General features: G+C 43.5%; 2 protein-coding genes across 2 annotated transcripts; one reads left to right on the top strand and one right to left on the bottom strand.

Moving 5' to 3' along the window:
- Window positions 1-130: 130 nt before the first annotated feature.
- rps27.2 (ribosomal protein S27, isoform 2) lies at window positions 131-3,280 on the bottom strand. The gene is made up of 4 exons (XM_072680435.1): window positions 3,180-3,280; window positions 1,835-1,943; window positions 1,464-1,574; window positions 131-386 (listed from the first exon to the last, which is right to left on the bottom strand). Exons 1-4 carry the CDS (start codon window positions 3,234-3,236, stop codon window positions 358-360), a joined length of 306 nt encoding a protein of 101 aa, XP_072536536.1. The 5' UTR covers window positions 3,237-3,280; the 3' UTR covers window positions 131-357.
- A 6,042-nt stretch (window positions 3,281-9,322) lies between these two features.
- On the top strand, window positions 9,323-17,023 carry rab13 (RAB13, member RAS oncogene family). The gene is made up of 8 exons (XM_072679034.1): window positions 9,323-9,652; window positions 10,201-10,261; window positions 11,359-11,419; window positions 12,420-12,497; window positions 13,452-13,541; window positions 14,319-14,384; window positions 15,837-15,887; window positions 16,058-17,023. Exons 1-8 carry the CDS (start codon window positions 9,529-9,531, stop codon window positions 16,136-16,138), a joined length of 612 nt encoding a protein of 203 aa, XP_072535135.1. The 5' UTR covers window positions 9,323-9,528; the 3' UTR covers window positions 16,139-17,023.
- The last annotated feature ends 745 nt before the right edge of the window (window positions 17,024-17,768 follow it).

Below are 17,768 nucleotides of genomic sequence, written 5' to 3'. Positions count from 1 at the left end.
TTTAAAATGCAGCATAAAAGGCAAACAGCTAAATAAAACATGCATGAGAACTGCATTCAAGACCATGTTGGATCCTCAAGTCTGACCTCTAGCAACATGCATTACTATACAAACACGCCAAAAACGAACATAGCGAAAAACAAGTCTTTATTTAAACAATTAAAAGTGAGAAACAGGATTGGCAGTCAAGCTTTACAGTGACTTCATCATCATATTGAGGTCTGTTCCCAATCCAACCTCCAGCTTCATACCATTTCAGGTCAAAGCTGCGAGTCACCTTGGATAGGCAATGTAAAGCCGATGTCCGATCCAGTCTCCCCTCTTGTGGTCTCCATCCTTGCTTATCGGTTAGAGAGACTAGTGCTGCTTTCTCCTGAATGAGCATCCTGCAGAGGGGGAGGAGAGGTTTACATGGTGAGGTTTGCAGACATCCACATTTGAGCTCTAACTAATGCAGCATCACATACAGAGTGCATTAATATTCATCTTTGATTAGAATTCTGTTAATCCCAACATTCGACCACTGTACAACCTAGTTATCTATAATTATAAATTCCCACCCAGTAGGCGATACTACCAGTGCCGGATGAAAACTAGCTATATGCTTTCAGGATTGCAGACACCCACTCGCTGCCATTCACGCAAAGTCATCAGACAGTTGAACATGCCTTAAGTACATGTTACATCAGCCAACAGACCCATATCTGGGACTCCAGGCCACCGATCATGGGGCCACCTCTCAGCTAATTAAAGACTCCATTCACACGTCAGGATTTTATTTCATTTATTTATTTTTAAGGAGTTTGTGTCTGTAAAAGCATGCAAACAATCCCCAATGTGGAGATTACACTTGCCTATTTTATCGTGGATATCGTCAGGGCTTAAAAGAACACTGATCAACAGCACATTTCATTACAGACTGTAAGTGGTGTTTAATTCGATGCACAGCAGCATATTTTGAATATAAATCACTGCACTCAGTATAGGAGTGGATTTAATAGCCATTTAAGAATGTCGTTACTGATGCATTTTGCATGTCAATCATAAAAGGCACATATTAAATTCTTTAATGACAAATTTAGCATAGCGCCCAGCCATAATCCCTAATTCCTCCTTACACCCTATATAGTGAACTACATAAGCCATAACACTTAGAACTAGGTTTTAGACCGACTTATTATCCAAGCTGTTATTACAAATACATTCTGCTCTAGTGGGCAATTTAGGATTAAATTTCACTTAAATTTCACCAGTTTTGACATCTAAAGGTCCTATCACCCTATACAGGCGAGGCATTCCCATGCAAGCATTTGGCTGGGCGGAAATCTGCTCTTTTAAAAACATCTGGACACGTGTGGAGGACAAAAAAGGCCCAGGAAAAGAAAGCACTGATTTTCAATTGTCAAATGAGGCATATTTTAGAAAGCATGCATGTTTTGAGTGTGTATGTAGGCTTGGTATACCTTCTGTAAGACGAGCTTTTCCTCCAGTGGGCTGGCACAGCACCGTAGAGCATCCTACACACAACACCACCGTCTGAGCATGGCTGAACACTGTAGTGATCTTATAGCAACCTGCAGACACAAGGTCAAAACATTCAGTCAATTGTGCAGCAGCAAAACCACTGAACAGCTCATTTGTCATGGATGTTGACAGCGTTTAGGTAGCTAGCTGGCTTCGTACTTTATATGCAATATGAAAGTGATACACCTCAACCTAGAAGCCTCATCAGCAGTGCTTGAGACACCAGTTAAGACTGGGATTGGCTTCACCAGCCAGGCACAAGCACACCGATCTACACCAATTAAAGAGTTCAGGCGAAGTCCTCGCTAACCTGGGCATTTCACGTCCATGAAGTAGGAGTTGGGGCACTGCACCAGGCGCTTCTTCTTGTGCCTCCTCTTCTCCTCCTCTGGAGTAGGGTGCAGGAAGTCTTTTGCGAGCTGAGACGGAGAAAGAGAAACATCAACTTATTCACATTTACAGGCGCAAAGGTTCCAGATACCCGCCCTGACCTTTTCTGTACCATCTTAAAAAAGGCACTGATAACTGCCCGAACTCACAGGTGCCAGAACGCAACTTGCGCACAATTTAAGGTGGATCAAGTCAGATCAACCGCAATCAAGTTCTACAGAAAACTGACTGCTAGGATTTAACTTCGGTAATATTTAAGGTGGAAGGGAATACCAGAGCAGGTTACAGGTACCAGAATATACAGAATTGACAGCAGCATGACTGAAGTCAACTGTACAATTTAAGGTGGAATAAATAAAAGTTGAAATTGCAGCACTGGTTAAGGGGGTATGACAAATTCAAGCGTTGGCCAACTACTTCCAGGAAGACAGTTAGCTAGCTGGCTACATCCTCACCATTTAAGGTGGAAAGGCAGAATTCAGCTGGTTAACCAGCCATATAAATATACTAGGCCAGAAATGTGCCACATCAGGACTTTTTAAAACTGAGGTTTGAGGCTAAAACCGTGCAAATGTTCCCCAATGTGGAGATTTTTGCATTTTTAGGGTGGGCAATGGGACATTATCTGAGAAATCATGACACTTAACTAGCCATATAAATGTACTGGGCCAGAAATGTGCCTCCTGAGCCATTTAAGGTGGACATGGAAAAACCCAGGCCAGCAAGTTAGCCATCTCGATTACTTGCAATTGACATGCGCCAGATGTGGTTCCTCATCTGATTATTAATAATATTAAAAGTTAATGAATTAAAACCTTATTGGAGTCTAAACGCGCCGGAACGAACCGCAGCAGCACTTAAGGAACAAATGAACTGCAGGTTAAATTTAGGGTCCAACTTCAGCCCGTTCGCAATAAAACCACACAGCACAAACCCGAACCCCGCATCCGTCCACACCACCGGGCCACAGCCCCCTGCAGCCGGACCAGCACTAACAGCCCCAACAGCCCCAACAGCCCCACCAGCCCCGTCCCGTCTGCGCTCAAACCCTCGACCATGTTTTGAAAGCAGCCATCTTCTCCGCCGCCCTGTCAGAGCCCGGCTTCTAACGCCACAACGTCCGAACCGAGCCGAGTTTGGGGGTCTCGGACGCGGAGACCCTTAATACGACGTTTAAACACCGCGACGGCCCGACAGTCGCGCTCTAAAGCGCCCGAGAGGAGTTATTAGGGGACCATGTGGCGCCATGGCGGAGTCTCACTTACAGGCATGCTGGAGCCGAGACCTGAAAAGAGGGAGCCCGCCGGAAACACGCAGCTCATATACACGGGGCTGCCGAGCAGGGGCCGGAAACACGGCGACGAGGACTTTTATGTACACTTTCTGTTTTAGTTCACTGATTTCTGATGATTTACTTTAATGTTTTGGACGGAAACCTTAAGCATATTTTATTTACTGTGTTATAACAAGTATTTTTTTCCAAAGATTATTATTTAATTATCATGTCATAAACAAAGGGTTTTCTCGAAATAAGGGTGCTATTTTTTAAAATGTATTTATCGAGATTTAATTGTTATCTAGAGAAAACAGTTATACTGTATATAAAAAAGAAAAGCAAAAGGACCAGGGTTAGCATATTTATTGACTCTGTTTTCCCATGCTACATTTGTGATGATTTTTTAATGTTTTTTTTACAGCATTTATTTTTAAAATAGCATGTAAATGACAAAACTGTAAAAGAAAAAAGAAAAATGTGTCACTGTTTTAAAAAAATATTTTTACAGCGATTACTCATCAGTTATCCAGAGAAAACAGTACGCGTTATGTCATGATAATGAAATAAATCATTTGTAATCGTGAAACAATGACTGAATAAATTATGTGAAAATATTAATTGTATGTATTAAATAAATATGTCAATTAAATGAAACCATACTTTTATAAATAATAGATATCCCCATGCCTCAAAGCTTTTTAAAATATAGACTGGATGTCACTTATAAACTTAATTCAATTCTAGTAAAGTCAACACAAACATTTAATCTAACTTTAAAACCGGACACTATTTAAAATCCTCATAATGATTATGTGCTATGTATTGAGCAACGTTAGAGAAATCCTAGTTTTTAGAGATCTTTTACTACACATCTCTGGTGTGGGTTAATTCAGTTATTTTATTATGCTGTTGTTGTATAGGCTTCACTTGTCTAAATGATCGAGGGTGTAAAATATAACGAAACCTAAACCCAAGTTGTGATTTTTTTAACTAACTGGAAACAGGTTTAGCTGCATTGTAACCATGTGAAAACAGCCTAGCTTGAAAAAAATAGAGGATTTGTTCATTTACTTTCACTTAGAAAATCAACAACATGTGTTTTTCGACCAGGGTTGTACCTGTTGAGCATAAGACTGCAGATCTAGGATCAGTTTATGAATATGAAATATGATCTTAGATCAGCACTGTTTGATAAATGAAGCCGGTTGTTCAGGATTAGTTTAAGGAATGTGAGAAAAAGTGTGGCCTCCAACGTTCCCACATCTCAGTCCAATCCAGCGTCTGTGGGATGAATAACGAAGGAATAACGAGTCTAAACCGAGTTACGGTTCCTTAACTCATATATACGGTTCGAATAATGAGCATAGTGATCTCTCATATCATGTTTCTTTTGGCTCATGTCTATATTGGCTAAAATAAATATAACAGCCTGGCTATATTTCTGGGACCCTACTGCCTTTACTAAAGGATTCTTTGGCAATCCCCATTTTAAAGATCCCTCTGAGTTAGTTCATTTATTTAATATTAAATTAAACCCGGTCGCTTCATATGACTATAATATCTGGGTTTTAGCCACATGCATTTACTCTAAGGCCCTGTTTACTCTGCTGTAACATGTGGCTCAAGGTTTTAAGTGATCGGATTTGTATCTGGTTTAAATGAGTCCTGGTCGTGTTCACACCTGCATGTTTATGTGGCTTGGCCTTATCCAGATACTTAAGACATATTAAGTGACCAGGTATAAACAGGGTTTCTGTGTCCATGCTGAGGTCAGCATTTACATTTACAGCATTTATAACATACCTCTAAGCTTAGACACTACTAAACACAAGTCAATATGGAGACCATAGTACTCTACTCTAAGTATTCTCGGAAGAGGAGGGTCTTCAACAGCGACTCTGCTGTTCGGACACCCAGGGGAAGCTCGTTCCACCACTTTGGTGCAGGACAGAAAATAGCCTGGACGCTCGTCTTCCGTGGATTTTGAGGGATGGCGGGTCGAGCCGAGCCGTATTTGAAGCTGGAAGGGCTCTTGGTGAGGATCGGCTTTTGACCATTGCCATCTAGTACGGAGGGGCTGGTCCATTCTTGGTTTTGTAGGCCAGTGTCAGGGTTTTGAATCTGATGCAGGCAGCAGCTACAGGAAGCCAGTGGAGAGAACGCAGCAGTGGAGTGACATGGCTGAATTTAGAAACGTTAAAGACGACTGATGGTGCACAGAGGGAGACCAGCCAGAAGAGAGCAGTAGTCGAGTCTTGAAGTGACGAGAGACTGAACGAGCACCTGGGCGACTATCTAGAGAGGAAGGGTCGAATTCTCTGGATGTTGTACAGGAGAAATCTGCAGGACCGAGTTAGGTTTGCAACATGACTTGAGAACGATAACTGATCATCCATGACTACACCAAGGCATCGAGCTTCTGTAGAAGACGTGACCAGTGAGTTCTCAAAGGAGATGGCAAGATGGTATTGAAGTCCAGCAGTTCCCGGGGTGTACAGCAGCTCCGTCTTCCTGGGGTTGAGTTTAAGGTGGTGAGCCTCCATCCTAGAAGAGATGTCAGCGAGGCATGCTGAGATACGGGCAGAAACCTGTGTGTGAGATGGTGGGAAAGGAAGGATGAGTTGGGTGTCGTCACCGTAACGGTAGTAAGAGAATCTATGAGAGGATATTACTAAGAGAGCTGGTGCAGAGTGAGAAAAGAAGAGGACCAAGAACTGAGCCTTGTGGAACGCCAGTGGAGAGACTACAAGGAATGGACGTGTCCCCCTGGAATGAGCGTCCCTGCAGGTACGATGCAAACCATCGACATGCAGAGCCGGTAATTCCAAGGCCGGCAAGGATGGACAGGAGGATCTTGTGGTCCATTGTGTCAAAAGCTGCGGAGAGGTCGAGGAGGATCAGGACCGATGACAGTCTGGCAGCTTTAGCTGCATGGAGCTTCTCTGTAACTGCAATGAGAGCAGTTTCAGTAGAGTGAGCAGCTTTGAAGCCAGACTGGTTAGAGTCCTGTAGATTGTTCAGAGTGAGAAAGAGAGGCAGTTGGTTGTAGAGAAATGGGCCTGTAGTTGCCGAGCTGGTTTCTTTAGCATAGGGACAACTCTGGCAGACTTGAAGGCGGATGGTACATGACCTGACAACAAAGAGCTGTTTATGATGAAAGAGATGAAAGGAGGGAGACTGCAGTTATCTAGCTGGAGAAATTGTAGTAGGGTTAGCTTTTAGCTTAGCACGGTACCCACTCGCTTTCCTGGGTTTGACTTCCTCACACAGCACTTTTGACTTCCTTTTGATGTGTGCTTTGCTTTCAAGGAAGCAGACGTCAGAGAGAAGATACAGTAATGCTAGTGTTGACCAAGGTTGGCCTTTAGCTTAGCACAGATACCTGCTTGCTTTTATGTTCTCACTGACTGAGCTTGGTCATGGGGCCTAGATCATGTAGTAAACCATAGTCTAAACCCTAACTATCAGGGTCTGCTTTCTGCAGGGTTGAGCTTTCTCTAGTGACCTGGATTTATGTACATTTTGGGGGTGTAAATACAATGAATCAAGACTGTGATGTAACAGTTTTGGGGTTTTGGAACCGGTCTGTTATACAGCTCTGTTTTGGCTCTGCTGGATTTTCTTTTGAATGAGGAACAACAGTGTTTGAGGTTCACGGCTTGTCAGTTTCACTTACTGACCCTCTCATTATTCAACTACACCAAGATAACTACTGCTTTCCATGCAAGGGCACCTTTAAGGCTTAAATGATGAGTGTAGTGAGACGGTGTGGCATCTTTCATATGTGTCCTTTGAAGTAACTCAGTTTTTACTAGTAAAAATTCAGAGTTAAGATCTCTGCAATGTAGTTTCTACTGGTACAAATGTTTATTCAGCTATGAAATAGTTACCAGTAATGATATCAGATCTACAGACCTATAAAGCCACTGACTAGTCATATTGACAGCAAGACATATCATTAATGTAATTCTGACTAGTTATATTTTACCATTAAAATGACTGAATGATTTTAACCATGGAATTTTACTTTCTCTTATCTATAATTACAATTTTACTAGTAAAAACTCCAGTTATTGATATCTACAATGTTTTACTAGTAGAAAATGCAGTTCCACTTATCTCAAACTATACTGCACAGCAAAATGAATTCAATAGTTAAATAGAGATAATAATAATGTTATTATTACTAGTAAAAACCCGAATTGTAGAAATCTCAAATGATATTATACAGATCTAAAACTGCATATATCCTAAATGCACATTACAGGTATAGCATTTGAACTGAATTTATTTATGGATCATCGTGCACCTGGGCTTTTTACTAGTCAGAATAACAATGTAGAAATCTGGAACTACATTTTTTTACTAGTAAAAAGTCAAGTAATTGTTGATACTAAATGTAATTATAGATAAGAGTGACGCTGGCCTACAAAGCCAAGACTGGACCAGACCCTCTGTACTTGATGGCAATGGTTAAAAGCCGATCCGCACCAAGAGCCCTTCGAGCTTCAAGTACGGCTCGGCTCGACCCGCCATCCCTCAAAATCCGTGGAAGACGAGCGTCCAGACTTTTTACTGTCCTGCACCGAAGTGGTGGAACGAGCTTCGCCTGGGTGTCCGAACAGCAGAGTCCAACGCTCGCTGTCCTCAAACCCAGACTGAAGACCCTCCTCTTCTGAGAGGACTCAGGTGAAGAGAAGAGTATTATGGTCTCCTTACTGACTTGTGTTTAGTCGAGTCTAAGATTAGAGGATCTTTGAACTATTAGTCTATTCTAACTAGCTGAGGTTTTCCTTGGGTAAATAGCAAAGCACTTTTGTAAGTCGCTCTGGAGAAGAGCTGCTAAATGCCGTAAATGTAAATGTAGATCTGATATTATTACCAGTAAACATTTCATAGCTAATATTTGAAATGAGAGCTTCTACTAGTAAAAACTACGTTACAGAAATGTGAATTTGAGGTTTTACTGGTAAGAACTGAGGTAGGACTTGGATCGGGGGAGTGATTTTAGGCTAATACGGCTTGCCATTTTGATCTGATATTATGACTTAATAAAGATTTTAGTGCTTATGTCTGAAATGAGAGCTTCTACTAGTAAAAACTACATTAAATAAATACTGAGTTGGAGTTTTACATTGATTTTAGGCTAAGACAGGCCGGCCGGCCACCTGCTGAAATACGGACGGGAGTTCTCCTAACGCTCAACATGGCGTCTGTTTACGGATAAGGCCCCGCCCTTCAACAGGAAGAGCCAATCAGCTTGCAGGAGTGAGCAGACTTTCCTTATATGGACTTTTGCTGCGTTCGAGTGCTCACCGGAAGTTGGTATTTACCAGCCGGGTAAACACAATTGATAAATTGATTTAATTGATTAAAATTGAAAATGATTTAAAAAAAATTGATTACAACTGAATTAAAATATATATATATAATAAATATATTGTATATAACTCTCGTAAACGCTCTAGAATCGCGGGTTTCCCAAACTTGTAAATACGAGTAATTTTCGAGTAAATAATAAACCAAATAATTGATAAATTGATTTAATTGATTAAAATTGAAAATTATTTTTAAAAAATTGATTACAACTGAATTAAAAAAAATATATATATAATAAATATATCGTATATAACTCTAGTAAACGCTCTAGAATCGCGGGTTTCCCCAACTTGTAAATACGAGTAATTTTCGAGTAAATAATAAACCTAATTCCCCACTTTTCGAGGTCACTCCGGCCAGCATTTGGCTAAAACCGCTCGCCGTAACGGAGACTGGAGAACGACGACAAGCCCCGAGCTCCCGGTGAATTGTCGCCCCCTGCTGGCGCATTCTTTTACCGTCCACTCCCTCTAATGGAGCGACGCCGCCGCCGCTGCTGCTACTGCAACCTCTCCCTCTCTACGTAAGCTTTTGGGAACTCGGAGGGGGGGTGGAAGTTTTTTGGGAGAAAGCGTTTCACCGCCGCATGGATGAATAATATGCTCTTCAGTGGAAAGGGAAACTAGCCGGACTGCTGGACCCGCAGAAACTGACCAAAGCCTGCGAGAAACAGGACCTGGCTCCCCTCGGCTGCTGTGCTCTGCTTCCTTCGTCTGCTGGAAGTTTTACTTTTCTTCCTTGACTTGGGGTGGGTTTGGGGGGGGAGACGGAGAGTGGGCTTTATTTGACCGGTGTCCGATCAAAGTTTGGAGAGGACGGAAAAGCTCCCTTAAATGGACGGTGGACGTGCGAGGATCTGAGGCTCTGAGACTGTTCGTGTGGAGAAGAGAAACTTGGCTGAGATTGCTATTGGAAAGAAGAAGGGGAAAAATATTAATAATAATAATAACAACATCAATATGGCCAAGAAATACGACTTCCTTTTCAAGCTGCTGCTTATTGGAGACAGTGGAGTTGGGAAAACGTGCCTGATCATCCGCTTTGCAGAAGATAACTTCAACTCGACCTACATATCTACTATTGGTGGGTACAGCAGGGAAGAGCACAGAGAAACAGGCTGCCTTGTTGATCTGCTGGGTCCTGTCTGGTAAAACAAGTCTAGGGGTGCTGCTGCTCTCCTATCCGGTTTACTGTTCATGTCAGCACTAGTCCACAGCTGTTTCACTCCAGCCTTCCCTATTGTTTTGGTTCTGCCCTCATTTCTCTTTACTTTCCCCAGCTCCAACAGACCAACCCTGCTGGCTTATCTCCTTTCCAATCTCTCCCCCTCTCTCGCTTCCACTCTCTCCCACTCTCTCTCCCACTCTCTTAGATGGTGTCTGCCCTGTCTGGCATTCAGTGTGTTCAGTCAAATCTTCAAAGACCCCTCCTTTCCTCTCCTCTTTAGTGTTTTCCCACAGGAAGCTTCCTCGGACACTAATGAAGACCGACCGTGCTCTTATCAGAGCATCTCAGCTCAGCTTGGGCCTTCTCCATGTTTTTACTTCAGTCAGTCACTTTAGTTTGGTAAAAGGCCGAAGCGTGCCAACCGTCCCTTTTAACAGCTCCTCCATGTCTCCCTGTGTAAACAGGTATTGACTTCAAGGTGAAGACCATCGAAGTCGAGGGGAAGAAGGTCAAGCTGCAAGTCTGGTAATTTGTTTTCGCTCTTTTTCTTCTGAATCTGGAAAGTTAATGTGGATCTAACTTTTTTTTAGACGTTTATGTCGTTTGACCGAGAGCTCTTATTGGTGTCAGCTGGTTGGGTTAGTTAGCCCGATGTCTTAAGAGCCCTTGAGAGTTGAGGACTGTGCAATAGGGACACCCCTCAGCTCTTTTCCTGCTTCGGTTGTCTGGCTAAACTGATCAATTTTTGTGAGTGTACCCACTCTGGTGGGCTTACCCCGCTGGGGAACCGAAGCCCAGTCTGCCATGTGGGAGGGCAGTGGTGTTAGCCACTACCTACACCAACCAAAGCCAGCTCAAATCCTGCTGTGCTGTGGCTCGTTTCCTGAAAGAGGGACCTTCCCAGAGACATATTCAAGCCCTGGTGTCAGCGTCCAGTTTGGCTGGAAACCGCCCAATCTGGCAACAGCAGATTGCAAACTCTTCAAAGCAAACAACGCGATGGATTATGGGTGTTCCATTATCGCTCCCTTACGTTACAGTGCACTGGGGGATTGTTATAACAGTGCTCCGCCCACTGATGTATGGTAATGTGGCAATAATGAAGCGGAATAAACATTTTGGTGCATTTTTATGACCAGGGACTTGCGAGGAACCATCAAGGTGAAAAGGGTTCATTCCGCTTAAGCAGTAGCGAGGAGTAGAGTCGGTTGGCCTGAGCGGAGAACACTGAGAACTGCTGTGGAGATGCCGATGTATCTGTGCAGCTTGGGTTCAGGGCAAAGAGAATGCAAATGGTACTGAGACGTTTAATCAGGATCAGCGGAGACAGGACGCTACGGTGGTTTGCATTTCTGGCCCCATACACTGCTACGTGTATATATATGATGTGATCTGCATACTGTAACAAGGCAGGAGAGCAGGAGAAATCCCCCAGTCAGGACGTTAGCAGGCCCACAGCCAACACCATAGAGTCAGCTGTATCCTGTCGGCCGGTCACACGGAAGTACAGAGTCCATTTGTCACACCTAATCGCTGAAGGAGGTGAAGCATAGGCCACATGACTCCTTATGATGCAATGCCTTCTGAGTAACTCCGTGTTTATGACTGGTTCTATTTTCCAGGGATACAGCAGGACAGGAGAGGTTTAAGACCATCACTACGGCTTACTACAGAGGAGCTATGGTAAATTATACACACACACACACACACACACACACACACACACACACTTACTCCCCCTGGTTTGGAATAAGCTCTGCCCATTATATCAGCTCCACTGACCACATAGGAGCATTGTGTAATTCTATTTGTTAGTTAACCTCCTTTCACCATGTTCTTCAATGCTCAGGACCCCCAAGGTGACCACCACAGAGCAGGTAGTATTATAATTTGGGCGGTGGGTCGTACTCACTGCAGGGGCACATATGCGGTGGTGGTCAGTGCTGCTGCTAGACTGAGAATAGTCCACCAACCAGAAATATCCAGCCAACAGCGTCCTGTGGGCACTGATGAAGGACTAGAGGATGACCAACACTGTGCAAACTGTGTAGCACCAGATCTCTGGTCTCTAATGTTACATCTAAGGTGGACCTATTATGTTGGAGTGTCTGATTAGTGGACAGTTAGTGGACACAGTGTTTAAACGCTATCTGATCCACTCATGTCAGCAGCGCAACACACACAAACATCACCCCTGTACCATGTCAGTTAGTGTCACTGCACTGCAGTGCTGAGAATTGTCCCACCACCTACATAATACTACCTGCTCTGTGGTGGTCAGTCCTGTGGGGTCCTGACCATTGAAGAACAGGACGAAAGGAGGCTAACGACGTATGCAGAGAAGCTAGACTTACACAGTGCACTAGGGATAGTCATAGTATGTAGCCTGCTAGTGGAAGCTTCCTGCTCTAGGTTTGTTTTGCTGCCAGGGGAACTGTCCCATTGCACAAAGTGGACAGAATATTGTCTTCCTCAGAATTCTTGAGAATAACCTCATGCCATCAGCTAGATGGTTGAAACTTGGACACAATTAGGTGGTCCAACAGAACAGTGATGCCAAATACACATCAGAGGTGTGATGAAAAGATGAAAAGGCCTGTTGCCATGACGTTCATATCCATGATGAGCATATGTAAACGTCCGACCACAACTGTATAACGCAATCGTGACGTATCTGTTTCAGGGCATCATCCTTGTATATGACATCACTGACGAGAAGTCCTTTGAGAACATTCAAAACTGGATGAAGAGTATCAAGGAGGTAAGACCGACCCACCCAGCACCAGATAATCATAATATGGACATGTGTTGTACCTCATGGCTTAAGTCAAGGCCTTCATGAGTTTGGGTGGAAAGACTAAAGTGGTCAGGGATACATAAGACCACATGACATCTAGGTGATCACAACACAGGTAATGTTTGTGGAATCCAGTTATAAGTGGGTAGTGGAGATGCCAGGGGTGAAAGATCACATCACACAGAGTTTTGAAACAGCCTGGTGAAGTGAATACCATTATTTATCTGTTTACAGTGGCACCTGACACAGGGTGGGGTCAGTCACTTCTTAGAGGTGATGTGTTAAAAGCAAAAACAGTGGGCAAGCATAAGAATCCGAGACTCTTCGACAAGGGCCAAATTGTAACTGGGCATCCCAGAGCATCTCCAAAACACCAGGAAGGTAATGTGGGGCCTTCCTGGTATGCAGTGATCAGTACCTACCAAAAGTGCTCAGAGTAAGAACAACCTGTGAGCCGGTGACCGGGTCATGTACACCCAAGGCTCATTGATGAGATCCATGGAAGTCCCACCTTACAACATGGAGGACTTAAAGGGTCTGTTGCTAGTGTCTTGGTGCCATATACCTGAGCATACCTTTAGAGGTCTTGTGGGGTCCATGCCTTGACAGATTAGAGCTGTTCTGGTGGCACAAGGGGTACCGAAGTTATATTAGGCAGGTGGTTTTAATGTTATGGCCATATATAAATGCATTAGAGCTGTTTTTGATACATGAACCCATGTCAAGAGGGAAGCTGTTTGCAAAGCTGGATAACATCTGTAAAGTACAGTTAAGCTTTATTGTTCTGCGAGTAGTTTCACTTCTTATTAGCTTGGCAGAGGAACTCCCAGGCTTGCACACAGGGCATGATTGTTCGAACCTGTCTCACCGCTGAGATTCTAAGGAACTAAGCATGCCTCTCTGCCCTGCTTTTCCCAGAATGCTTCAGCCGGTGTGAGTCGGATGTTGTTGGGCAACAAGTGTGACATAGAAGCCAAGAGAAAGGTGTCGAAGGAGATGGGTGAGAAGGTGAGTCAAATGAAGGGAAATTTTTATGACCAAGTACCTATTAGTGGGAATGACCACCCTTAGCTTGGATGACCCCAGCGAGACATCATGGCATGGCCAGTACTAGGTAATGGAAAGTGTTCATTGTAGAAGTTATCTGAGCCACAGTGACACGTTGATTGTTCTGTACCCCTCACGTGAGTCATCATTCTCATCTGGCATCAGTGGTCCACGTGGCACCACTGTTCTGCTGTTGGAAGTCCATTCTCAGTACACCTTCACTACAGCAGCTCTAGAACATCCCACAAAGTTAGCACTTTCCGAGGTTCTACCACCTTCTGAGTTGTACCCTATTGTCATGCCCTTTTGGACATCAGTCAAATCATGTCCCGAGCCCATGACGATAGTTTTGTACTCTGCTACAACTGACTCGTGTGCTTGCTTATTTTATGTCCCAGGCCGAGTTAATTCCAAACCAGGGGTGGTCATAATCTTCTAATATGACTGCGACAGTGGGCAAAGGATGGTAGCATCTTGGAAACTGTTGACTTTGTGGGATGTTCCAGAGCCGCCGTAGTAAAGTTGTACTGAGAATGGACATCTCGCACATTGAAGGCCTTCCAATGGCTTAAGAGTAGTGCCCCACAGGGTATTGACGGGCCACCAGATAACCTCTATCGCTAGTATAATCCCAGCCAAGGGTGGTTATTCCCACTATTATGATATTCTGATATGACTGCATATAGTGTCAAGTACAGTGACCATCAAGCTAACTCCTAACTTCTGTTTTCATGAAAGCTCGCCAAGGACCATGGGATTCGATTCTTCGAAACGAGTGCAAAGTCAAGCATCAATGTTGAAGAGGTGGGAAAGTGACTGCTGCCTCTACACACACTTGATTGTAAACAGAGTTGACCTAAAACATAAAGCTACTTATTAGCATAAACGCCCCTCAGAGCTTAAAGTAGTGTTTTCTTACACTTACATTTACAGAACTGACTATTATCCAGAGCGACTTTCAAAAGTGCTTCACTGTTTACTCAGGAATAACCTCAGCTAGATTGAATAGTCTAAAATTCAAAGATACCTCTAAGCTTAGACTCTACTAAACACAAGTCAAGGAGACCATAATACTCTACTCTTCGCCCAAGTACTCTTGGAAGAGGAGGGTCTTCTGTCTGGGTTTGAAGACAGCGAGTGTTGGACTCTGCTGTTCGGACACCCAGGGAAAGTTCGTTCCACCACTTCGGTGCCAGGAGACAAAAAAGCCTGGACACTTGTCTTCCGTGGATTTTAAGGGATGGCGGGTCAAGCCGAGCCGTACTTGAAGCTTGAAGGGCTCGTGGTGCAAAAACGGCTTTTGACCATTGTTAACTTCTGGCCACAACTGTATTTAACCATATTTCTCTCCTCTCAGCGTAAATTGGGTCCTAATCACAAGCTTGACCAGTCACAAGACTGGGTTTAGTTGTTCCACCCACAGCTTTAACACAACTATGGCTTTTCCAACAATCCCTTTCTTTCAGAGTCAGAGAAACCTGGTGAATGAAACCTGACTCGCTAGCCACAGCTAACCCAAGCTGACCGTGTCCCAGTTCATAATTCGGATAATTGTACACCATTTCAGTTAGCAGTTAGCTAAAGACTAATACCATAACTGGTGTTTGATGGCAAATCTAACCCAAGTATGTCCCACTTTTATGCCCCAGGTTAGCACTAATAGCATTAGCAGTTGATAACAATGCATTATGCTGTATTTTGCGCAGCCAATCAAAGTGGAAACACGTCCATAAATAAAAGTTGGACAGTACTATAAGCATATGCTTGATTTAATGAGACACCGATTGATAGAAGTGCTGATAAACTGCAACACTAACACTGCTTTTACTACTGTTGATGTGCAGTGCGGCCATGTTTGATTTTGGGTTGGTGAGGCTCGCCTGACTTTCCGAGTAGGAAATCCAACTTGTGGGGTGCTCCAGTTGACATTTCCGACATCCAAGTTTAAGTGGAATGCAGCATTACACCTCCAAGCTAGCAAATTAGCCCATCTGTCTGCCTCCCTGCTGGTCTGTTTGTCCGATCAATGTTCGGTCCAATCAGCCATGCCAGGAGTCTGTGATTTAATGTAGACCCAGCCATAAAGTCTTCATATAATATCTGCATCATGGTTTTAGTGAGTGATGGACCCAGTCTACACTACCAACTAACAGAATAACCGAATTTAGCGCCATAGCGATATGTGGTTGCCAGATATCCTGAACCTACAGTTACTACACCGTTTCCACAGTACTAAATGCTGTCTCTTCTCTGCAGTCCTTCCTTTCTCTGGCTCGAGACATTTTGCTGAAATCAGGCAAGAAGTCGGTGAGTTTGTATGCGTGTGTGTGTATATATAAGGAGATTTTTGCTTACCGCGCTTATGTAAACTCCGACTCCACTCCTAACAATGCTCTGATTACATTCGGAGCTTTGAAAAGGGAGTCGTTTCGGGAAGGACGTTCATGATGTTTCCTGCCGCTCTCTCGTTCCTACAGGGTCCGACAGGCCGTGACGTCAGACTTACCACCACCACCACCACCCCGGAGAAGAAGTCCTCCAAGTGTCTTCTGCTTTAGACGCCTGGCTAGCCGGCAGACTCTTTTCATCTGGCACACACACACACACACACACACACACACATATATATGCATACACTCCTACAACATAGCAGTATTACACACAAGGAATTTTTAAAACTTGCATAGAATTACATATACACACCTGAGGACATTATACCAGAGTACAGGAAATGACCAAATTTGCAAAACATGAAATTTGTATTATTTTATTTTTTAATTTTTACATTTTAGTTTTGTATCCCATTCCATAGTTGGGGTTAAGTGCTGGGCCAGGGCTAGTGTATGTTTACACGTCACATTTTTTATATGTTGTAGTTAAAGATGTGGAGAGGTGGAGATGCACAAGATGCTTTTTCAAGCTTTTTTCTTCTTCTTTTTTTTTATGCAGTTAAAAAGAAGTGCTGTGAGTGGTACTGTATATCCCACAGTACTGCATTTACCGCATAGGGATTTAAGTTAGTTATAGGGTCTCTATACAATTGGCCAGTCTGTTAAAATGAAGAATGGGTCTGTGGAAGTGATTTTAGATGGTCATGAAAGTGAAGAATTACAGTATATATAAAAAAAACACAGGATACAGAAAGGGAATATTGCCTTCTAGAAGGTTGATGAGATGAGAACGTTCATAAGGTTGTGCCGGAGTGCCTCTGGGAGAATTAGTGCCTCTGATTTGTGTTTGGAAAGAACTGTGCCTTTTGTTTTTGCATAATTAGAGCAATTAGCCCCATCCCTCTCCCTCCCTCTCTCTATCTCTCCTCCAGCACTTTCTAGTCTCCGCCCCCGAAATCTTCTCTCCTGCTCTGTCCTTTTTTAGAGAGCGTCTGAAACGCTCTATCATGTATGTATTTTAAGCTGCTTTGAATAAACTGTCAAATGAGCAAAGTTTAACGTTTCATATTTTGGGCTAACACACTTAATTATACCTTAAAGCCAGTGTAGAAAAGACCTGCTTTGGGTCTAAGCTTGTGTCACTGTGTATCAGATACCCAAATTATCCCATGATCATCTATTGGTCACATTTTATCTGAATAGCTAGTGCATCTGACCGTAACACACACACACACACACACACACACTGGGAGAAAAATAGCTACATTGGGGCCTACTACACGTTTGTGTCAGAGGCTGGTTCACTCTTCTACTGTGCAGCATTGCTTCCATACGCATCATCTTCATGGAAGAGCCGTAAGAAGGAAACCTTAGATGGAACTCCTTGACCACAATCAACAACTGTCCATTTACAGAAAAATTAACCTGCATTTCAATAGATGGTTTTTAGTTTTATACATTTTGACAGAAGTATTGGGACACCAGCTTGTTCATTGTTGTTCTTGTTAAAAAGAGGTTATGCTGCTCTTGTTGGAGTAACTGTCTCCACTGTTCAAGGAAAATTGCTATGAGCATTCAGTGACAAGAGACATCGGTGAGCTCAAGAAGTTGATGAACACCACCCCACCTTAACCCCAAGTACTGGATGGAGTCCAGAGAACACAGCTCTTCCACTGCTCCACAGCTCAATGCTGGGGGGCTTTATACCCCTCTAGCCCACTACTGGCATTAGGCAGCATGGAGCCAATAAGGTCAAGTTTACCTGCTCCAGGGGGTCCTATACTATTGCCAATCCTTC

The sequence above is a fragment of the Salminus brasiliensis genome, chromosome 5 (genome assembly GCF_030463535.1).
Source record: "Salminus brasiliensis chromosome 5, fSalBra1.hap2, whole genome shotgun sequence".
NCBI classification, from domain to species: domain Eukaryota; kingdom Metazoa; phylum Chordata; class Actinopteri; order Characiformes; family Bryconidae; genus Salminus; species Salminus brasiliensis.
The sequence above is the reverse complement of the archived record's forward strand: the minus strand, read 5'-3'. Positions and strand labels throughout refer to the sequence as shown.

Coding starts and splice junctions, on each gene's coding strand:
- rps27.2 (XM_072680435.1), bottom strand. CDS start 3,236: ATGAGCTGCGTGTTTCCGGCGGGCTCCCTCTTTTCAGGTCTCGGCTCC. Junction 1,575..1,834: donor CATGGACGTGAAATGCCCAG/GTTAGCGAGGAC, acceptor TTGTGTCTGCAG/GTTGCTATAAGATCACTACA. Junction 387..1,463: donor AAAAGCTCGTCTTACAGAAG/GTATACCAAGCC, acceptor CCCCCTCTGCAG/GATGCTCATTCAGGAGAAAG.
- rab13 (XM_072679034.1), top strand. CDS start 9,529: ATGGCCAAGAAATACGACTTCCTTTTCAAGCTGCTGCTTATTGGAGAC. Junction 9,653..10,200: donor GACCTACATATCTACTATTG/GTGGGTACAGCA, acceptor CTGTGTAAACAG/GTATTGACTTCAAGGTGAAG. Junction 11,420..12,419: donor CTTACTACAGAGGAGCTATG/GTAAATTATACA, acceptor TATCTGTTTCAG/GGCATCATCCTTGTATATGA.